General features: G+C 38.2%; 2 protein-coding genes across 2 annotated transcripts; one reads left to right on the forward strand and one right to left on the reverse strand.

Annotated features, from left to right (window-relative positions):
• Window positions 1-2,707: 2,707 nt before the first annotated feature.
• Window positions 2,708-3,163, reverse strand: LOC122610580. The gene has a single exon (XM_043783557.1). The coding sequence runs from the start codon at window positions 3,161-3,163 to the stop codon at window positions 2,708-2,710; it is 456 nt and encodes a 151-aa protein (XP_043639492.1).
• A 1,723-nt stretch (window positions 3,164-4,886) lies between these two features.
• On the forward strand, window positions 4,887-8,650 carry LOC122610581. The gene is made up of 4 exons (XM_043783558.1): window positions 4,887-5,027; window positions 6,908-7,075; window positions 7,605-7,754; window positions 8,130-8,650. The coding sequence occupies exons 1-4, from the start codon at window positions 4,887-4,889 to the stop codon at window positions 8,631-8,633; spliced, it is 963 nt and encodes a 320-aa protein (XP_043639493.1). The 3' UTR covers window positions 8,634-8,650.
• Window positions 8,651-8,970: the final 320 nt, after the last annotated feature.

Raw genomic sequence — 8,970 nt, forward strand, 5'->3', positions numbered from 1 at the left:
TTATGTAATAGAAGTTCAAAGCAATTTACAGTTCGTCATTTGGTTGATTATAGCTCTTGTTCTATATTTTGTATAGAAACTTTAAATCCGTTGTTCGTGATATCCTTACATCGAAATCTCATTCTGAAAGTTGTTACAAGTTTACTATTGATTCATCTAGTATTGTGTTAAGTTTCATAGCGATTCGTTACCTTTCATTTTTGGTGATTTAGTTAGATGTTAGTTTCATCGTATGGTTTTCGATATAGTTTACTGGTCAATCGTTAAGGTTATTAAGTTGTTACAATAGTTAGATTAGTAGATTGAGGTACAAAGAATTCGGGTGTGACAACCGATTCATTGGATCTCGTTTCGGTTATAAGTTATTCACACTCAAAGCTGCCAAATCATACAAGCTCCATGCTAGTTTGTTGCTTTTTTTGGTCAATTGGGTCTTGGTTACAATTTCATTTATGATGCTTTTAATTTACATTTCATGAAATATCGACATTTTAAAATTTTTTGGTTAGGATTCGTGCGGTAATTAATTTTGAGAAGTTTGATGGTGATTTCGTGGTCTAATTCGAAGAAACGAGTGAGATATCGACATTTTAAGTTTTCCGGCGAATTTTCCGACGAAAGTCAGTCGGAGAAGATGAAGATGATGACAACAGAAAAGTAAATTTCAGTTTTCGTCCCTGAAATTGTCATTTTTTGCAGTTTCAGTCTCTCACGTGTTTTGCACGTGTCCGACTTAACGGCTGAAATTTAACGACGTTCGACGAGGGACGATGATTGAAAAAATCTGCCAACTTTAAGGTCAAAATTATAATTTTTTCACTTAAGGGACGAAAAGTTAAAAACGTGCCAACTTCAGGGACGAAAAGTGTAATTTACTCTTTTATTATTATCATTATTAAGGTATATGTTTAGGACCTTTTTTCATCAGAAAATAATATATATATATATATATATATATATACATATTATATATATATATACACTCCTATATCAAATCATTATCCTCTAACACGGATTTACTTAAATAGTTAATAAAAAAAAAAGGAGATTTTACTTGCCTTCTGCGCTGCGCGTCATTCCAGGGCTCTCCTGGCGCGGCTTGAACGGGCACCAGATGTTCATAGATAAGACTGAAATATATATATATATATATATATATAAGTAAAACAATACATAGTAAGATTTTGAATAATAAAATAAGTATATATCGATAACATAAAAATATAATTTTTTGTTCAAAACGCGATCTACTAAAATACTAGTAAAAAGTTGTCTATATATAGACCATCCACTGGTAGTGTGTGGTCATGGACCATCACCTCAATAATACCCACATATAGGCTTTGACCCTCTACCACAAAAGGTAATGGTTTTATTCTATTTTATAAAAAAAAGTCCATAAAAATGCTGAAATATATATATATATATATATATATATATATATATATATATATAAAACAATACGTTGTAGAGATTTTGACTACAAGATATATTGTTTTATTCACAAGGAAGACAATACTAATAAGTTGTCAATGTCAATATATAGACAAATTTAACAGATAACTTTTTTTGATATAACAAAATAAGGGGTTATAAAATACAACCTTTGACTAACATATATATGGGGCAAATAGAATAGGTTACAAACAATAAATACAAAAAAAAACTTATGTTCCAAATGAGATAATAAGTATAGGGTAAGTTACAAACAATAAATACAAAAAGAACTTTTTGTTCAAAATTAAAGAGATACAATAAACAACTACAACAACAGGACCCAATCCCTACGCAGGGTATGGAAGAAGTAAGCTGTAGATAGTCTTACCTCTACACAAAGGTAGAAAGACTGCTTCCATAGGGACCTCCGGCCACATAGGAGTGCAAGACGGAAAATTGAGAAATGTTTAGAAAATCATACCTGTCTGCCGAGAATCTGAAAAGCAGAAATACCTGTCTGCTGGGTCCGGCTACTATGCGGGTCGAACGTTTATCAATCATGCGTCCTACCGATATCTTAGAAACATGTTTGACAATACAAATACCAATACGAAAGCAACCATATTGGGCATATTAAACAACATAAAAGTAGCAAACTACTACCTAACTCGAACAAGTAGTAGGAAACAACCAAGACAAACATACATAAAAATAAGAAATGACAAAAACCAAAAAGATCCCGATTGAGCCAAGACAGTAACTACTTCTAAACAACCTATGGGAAAAAAAAACAAATTTTAGATCGCCTAGCTATCCTAATCCTAATCCTCTCACCCTCTCTTCCAAACCATTAAACTAGTCCTAAACCCCTAGTCCTCTAGATAAACTCTCATTGGTCATGTCCTCCGACAGCCATGTTAGGGGAAATAAACACAAGAGTAACCTCCCCCCTCGGTTTAGGCCTCTCGATACTCAAGGCCAAAAACCCCTACGAAAGATCACAGAGAACCAAAGTCTAAATAAAAGGTCTACTTAATCTAAAACCCATATGCCTTACCCTCGCATTCCACTACCTCTACCTGGAAGCTCCTCTAACGCATTCGGAATTCCGTACTTCCATCTCCATCTACCTACCACTCTTTCTGTCACGTCAAAGTCCTCTGTAGCGTAGCTAAGCCACTTCTCTAGGCCAAACCCTCACAAACCTCCTTTGGCAAGGCAATATGGGAAAAAAAGACTATCTAGGTCGCCCCAAAAGTCCCACCCTAACCTAGTATTCTACTCTAATCTTAGTTCTCCATGTCGTCCTATCCGACGTCATGTCCTCCGACAGGCAAAGTTCTATTAGATCCTTCGCTAATCGATCCTCCCACCTCATCTTTGGTCGTCCCCTTCTTCGTATGTCGTCCACGTGAATAGACTCCGCTCTCCTTAGTGGTGCAGTTTCATCCCTTCTCCTAACATGGCCAAACCATCTCAGACGCTCTTCCCTTAGCTTGTTAATGATGATCCCTACTTCAAGTTCTGCTCTAAAAACTCCCGTCGGGATCCTGTCTGCTAAGGCCTTCCCGCAAGTCCACCTTAACATCCTCATCTCAGCCACCTCTACTCGATCCGCTTGGGCTTTCGTCATCGCCCAACATTCTGACCCGAATAGCATAGCCGGTCTAATAGCCACTCTATAAAACTTCCCTTTCAGCTTTAGCGGAATCCTCTTGTCGCACATGACTCCAGTAGCTGCTCTGCACTTTATCCATCCGACTTGGATTCAATGTGTCACGTCTTCGTCTATCCCCCCCGATTTGTGTATCACTGATCCCAGGTATCTAAAAGACTCCTTCGGACGCAATATGCGGCCCCCAATGCTAATAACCTCATCCCCATTTTGTCTTATCTCCTGGTTATCGAAGTCACATCTAAGGTATTCTGTCTTCTCTTGGCTCACGCACATACCATGGTCTTCAAGGGCTTTTCTCCATTTCTCTAGCCTCTGGTTTAGTTCCTCCATCGATCTCGCTATCAGCGCAATGTCATCAGCAAAAATCATACACCACGGTAGTTCCTCCTGTAGGCCCTTGGACAGTTCGTCTAAGATCAACGTAAAAAGGTATGGGCTAAGCGCCGAACCCTGGTGTAGGCCCATATCTACCGAGGAAAGTTCCGTGTTCCCCACAGGGGTTCGAACACCGGTCTTCGCCCTATCGTACATATCCCTAATAACCCTTATGTATCTCCCGGTTACCCTTATTGTATGCCTTTTCCAGATCTAGGAAAGCACAGTGTAGCGCTTTTTGTCTTTCCCTATACTTTTCCATAAGGCTTCTGGTGATGTGAATAGCCTCCATTGTCGACCTACCTGGCATAAAACCGAATTGGTTCTCTGCCACCTTTGTAACCCTTTTAAGCCTTATCTCTATCACTCTCTCTCATAGCTTCATGGTATGACTTAGGAGTTTAATGCCCCTATAGTTTCTACAACTCTGTACGTCCCCCTTGTTCTTATAGATAGGTATGACCTCGCTAAGTCTCCATTCTTCTGGCATTTTTGCACTTGTCCAAATCTTGTTGAAAAGGCTTGTCAGCAAGCTTATCCCCACATCTCCCAAGCATCTCCATGCCTCGATAGGAATTTGGTCTGGACCTGTTGCTTTGTTTCTCCCCATCTTCTTTAGGGTGAGCCTTACTTCCTCTTGGCTGATCCTCGAAGTATTGTCGTCGTCGCAGCATATGTCTGAGTGAGTACCGTGATCGATTCCTCCTTCACTTCGCCCCGACTCTCTCCTATTAAACAGGTTGGCGAAGTACTCTTCCCATCATTTCCTAATGTCTTCCACCTTCACAATGCTCCATCCGCTTTCATCCTTAATATAGATGATGTCTCCTAAATCCCTACGTTTTCTCTCCCTTGCTTTAGCAATTCTGAATATATCGTTTTTGCCTTCCTTGGAGTCTAGTTTCTTATACAATTCTTCGTACGCTCTTTCTTTTGCTATAGCTACAATCTTCTTTGCCTCTTTCTTGGCTTCGTAGTATCTCTGCCTAGCTAAGGACCAATCCTCATTTGTCCCGTTTTGCTTGCTCTTGATAAGTTCTTTAAAGCAACTAAGTTTTGTCGCAACCTTGGTCTGGACCTCTTCACTGATCCACCAAGATTCCCTACCCCCTTTCCGCTGACTACATGTCCCTCTTGTTTCCCCTAGTACCGCCTTTGCCGTCTCCCTCATACCCTTTGCCAAGTGTGTCCACAACTGATCAGCATCCATATGCTCGCCGTTTTGAATCTCTAATGAGAACCTCGCGCTGGTCGTCAATCTAAATGTCTCTGCTGCTTCACCCATAAGGTTTTTTCAAAGGATTCTTGGCCTTACAGCCTTCTTTGTCTTGGTTGCTTGTCTAATCAAGAATAAATCCAAAATTAGCAGTTTATGTTGGGAGTAGCAACCCTCTTTATGGAGGACCTTGCAATCATTACAAGCCCTGAAGTCTCCTTTACGCACCCAGAAGTAGTCGATTTGCGTTTCATTGCCGCCGCTCTAGAAGGTAATCAGCTGAGATTTGCTCTTTCGGAAGAACGAGTTTGCTATTACCAGGTCATGCGCAGTAGCGAATTCCAATATCCTGCGTCCCTCTTCATTCCTCTGACCAAATCCTAAACCCCCGTGTACTCCCGGGTAGCCGTCTGACTGTACTCCTATATGCCCATTTAAGTCTCCTCCTAAAACTAGTCGTTGGTCATCCGGGCAACTCCTCACGAGCTCATCCAGTGAGTCCCCAAAACTCTTCTTCTCTCATTCACTCCGACCCGACTGGGGGGCATATGCGCTGATCACGTTTATAGTCTCCTCTTGTATCACCAATCTCACCAACATCAACCTATCCCCGTGTCTTTCCACATGTACTACAAAGTCTTTAAGTCGATCTGTCATGATGATCCCTACTCCATTTATCAACTTAGGCGCTCCAGAATACCAAAGCTTGAATCCATTCCCATCTCTAGTGCTTTTACCTGTCCACTTACTTTCTTGAAAACACGCAATGTCTGTTTTACACCTAGCCAAAGCGTCTCATAGCTCTAAAAGCTTTCCCTTAAGTGTACCTACATTCCAGCTCCCTAATCTAAGCCTAAAGGTTCTCTTTACTTTAGCATTAACCCCCCTATGCCTGCTCGTCCCTGAACAGAAGGACATGACCTCACATAACCATTTGCAAGAGACAGCTTAAACTAAAAACTCTACAAGTAATTATACTAATCAAGGAAAGAACAACAACATCAACAACAACAAATTAATAATATATCAAGATAACCTTAAATTAAATTTCCTCTTGAAATCAGGGATTTCTAAGATCTAACAAAAGCTTAAACAATAATAATATATCAAGAAATTATTCTAAATAATAACAATAAAAACTATAATATTATTAATAACAGTAATAATCTATCTATTAAATTGGGAGGTGTAAGCTGCAGATATTAATGAATTTATTAAATTGGGAATATAATAAACATAGATATAATAGAAAAATAAATTGTGCAATTGAAAGTTAAATGAAATTGAATGCGCCGGGGGAAGGAAAAATAGGAAGGAAGAGGGTCGTGTATTTTTTTGACTTCAAGAACGGAGATCCAGATCTGGACCAACTCTTGTATACGCTGAAAATGAAAATATAATTTGTAGAATTGTAGATGGGAGAAGGAAAGAAAAAAGAAAAATTCTAAAAGATGATCAAAACTAAAACTTAAGTGATCGGAGTGACGTAAGCAACACAATTCCTAAATCAATTGAATTCAAAATATAGATAAAGAAGATATGTAAAAAGCGATTATTTATAATAGATTTTAGATATAGATACAGAAATTAAGTGAGAGAAAAAAGTGAAGAAACTGGCATGTGAGATGATCAGAGAAAAGGAAGGTGGCGTGAGAAGTGAGGAAAAATAGAGAGAGATTGCTATAAACAAAAGACGGTTTGAAAGTTAAACTTGTTAAAAGAGATTTTCAATAAAGCAGCCGCCTTTCTCTATGTAAACGATAATACCATCATAAAAATCATAAATAGTGTTACAAACGATACATAAAATAAAATATAAACTCTTGTTTTTTTAAAAAAAAAACATAATAAATGCCTCTATTACATACAAAAGTCCATCACACAATAATCTACATCATGAATAAGGCGTTACCTTTCTAATAAATATAATATAATAGTGTTACAAAATCGAATAACTTACTTCACTTTTTCCAAACGAAGCGTGTAACCCGACCAGGCCAAAGCGCGTAACCCGACCACCCACTATTAGCAGCGACGTCGCCGCAAATAGTGGGTCCCTCAGACTGCAACTTTGACTGCAACTTTAAAGGTAGACCACTGCAACTTTGACTGCAACAATCCCGGAGTATTTTCAATTATATTGTTAGCAACTTTTCTAATTTTTTTAAATGTAAAAAAATTGTATACACGTAATGTAAAAGGGGAGGGAGTGGATGCGGGGAAGTGGTTGCGGGGTCGCGGGTCCGCGCGGTAACACCGCCGCCGGCGGTTCACCGCAGGAGAGAGAAGAAGAAATGGGGGTAGAACCCCGAAGGGGGGAAGTGAAGAGTGAGAAAGGAGGGAAGAGAGAGGGAGAAGCTGATTGGATGGTTGAGGAATTTTTTTTTTTATTATTCAATCTGAACCATGGCCATATATATGTATAATATGTATGTATACATATGAAATGGAGAAGACGATCTGTCCAATTTTTTTAATATTTTAATTAGGGGACGTGTAGGCCGACCACCCCTTATGTAACCCGACCAACCCTTTTGGAGCGACAGTCGCTCCTAAAGGGGTAGTAGGATACGACAACGAGCGACAACATACGACAACATTCCTGTACGATTCGAACCTACCACCCCTTTAGGAGCGACAGTCGCTCCAAAAGAGGTGGTAGGTTCGAATCATACAGGAATGTTTCTGTTTCCCCGTGAAGATTCATTCTATAAGTTCAACCATTTCATATTCATGTTTCCCCGTGAAGATTCATTCTATAAGTTCAACCATTTCATATTCATTCTTTATAACTTCAATCTCAGTATTTAATAGTTTTGATATTCGATCGTTTTCATATTCATTCATTTTGATTTATTCGTTTTCATTTATTACTGTTAAGTGTTTTTATTATTTTAGATGGATTGCTTGGAGGAAATTTTCATAAATCCAAATGCGCCGGAAGGTGTAAATGACGAGTTTGTGTACGAAGAACCCGATGACGAATTTGAATCCCCAGATGTCCGTGATGAATTTGATTACGATCACGATGTTTTTTATACCAAGGAGGTATGTATATAATCCAACCTTTTCATTTTTTGTGTTGTTATTTTGTGAGTAATTGTATTTTGTTATTATTCATTAGATTTGTTGCTATAAAAGTATGTAAGAAAACTAATTATTAAAACTACGGATAAAAAATTGTTTATAAAAACATATTAAAAAATGTACATAAAAATGTAGATTAACAAAAGCTATTAAAAAATTGTTAAAAAAAAGTGTATAAAAAAGTGTATTATAAAAAAGTGTATAAAAAGTGTATTATAAAAAAGTATATAAGAAAGTAGATTATAAAAAAGTATATAAAATAGTGTATTAAAAAAAAATGTATTATAAAAAAGTGCATAAAAAGTGTATTAAAAAAAAGTGTATAAAATATTTCAGGTGTTTGACACACACATAGATTTGGTAGACTGGGCTCAAAGAATGGCAAAGGAGCTTGGTTATGTGTTAGTAACACGAAGATCAAATGTCACAAAAGGCGGAGAAGTTAAAAAGGTGGTCCTTATTTGCAACCGTGGTGGAAAAAAAGATAAGCGGTCAACCGGGGCACCCAAAGGGAGTACCAAAATTGACTGTCCATTCAAATTGGTAGGCCGTCTGACAAAGGACCATAGTTGGTGGGTTGAAGTTATAGATCACCGACATAACCATCCATCAGCTCGTAATTTGGAAGGTATTGCGTACGCAAGACGACTAACCGATGTTCAAAAAGAATTTGTGGACGAAAAGGCGTTGCTAGGTTTTGGGCCAAATAGCATAAGGGACCAATTGAAGGATGCATTTCCCGACATCTTGACCCGTTCACAAGACATTTCTAACTACCTGCGGCAACACCGGCTAAAGCACGCCCAACAACGAGGGGAAACTCGAATGCAGGTGAAATAAGAAACATACCTGCATGTGGATCGTATAACTATATGTTTATTTTTTTAAAAAATACGACTTCCTTATACTTTGGTTGTTTACCTGTTGCAGATTGTGCTCCAATTACTATCTGACCATCAGTACACGTATCAGTACACGACGGATAGCAAAACCGGATGTTTGACCAATCTCTTTTTCGTACATCCTACATCACTTGACATATGGCGTGCATTTCCTTGGATCATTGAAATAGACGCCACGTATAAAACCAACGTTTACAACATGCCGCTTGTTGAGATTGTGGGTGTCACTCCAACTAGCAAGACATTCAGCATTGCGCACGCACTTATTGAAAATG

This window comes from Erigeron canadensis, chromosome 8 (assembly GCF_010389155.1).
Source record: "Erigeron canadensis isolate Cc75 chromosome 8, C_canadensis_v1, whole genome shotgun sequence".
Classification (NCBI taxonomy): Eukaryota; Viridiplantae; Streptophyta; class Magnoliopsida; order Asterales; family Asteraceae; genus Erigeron; species Erigeron canadensis.

Bases quoted from the DNA above. Each gene is read 5' to 3' on its own strand.
- LOC122610580 (XM_043783557.1), bottom strand. From the start codon at position 3,163: ATGTGCGACAAGAGGATTCCGCTAAAGCTGAAAGGGAAGTTTTATAGA.
- LOC122610581 (XM_043783558.1), top strand. From the start codon at position 4,887: ATGGAGGACCTTGCAATCATTACAAGCCCTGAAGTCTCCTTTACGCAC. The intron at 5,028-6,907 runs GTCATGCGCAGT...GTAATGTAAAAG, and splicing joins AACGAGTTTGCTATTACCAG to GGGAGGGAGTGGATGCGGGG. The intron at 7,755-8,129 runs GTATGTATATAA...AAAATATTTCAG, and splicing joins ATGTTTTTTATACCAAGGAG to GTGTTTGACACACACATAGA.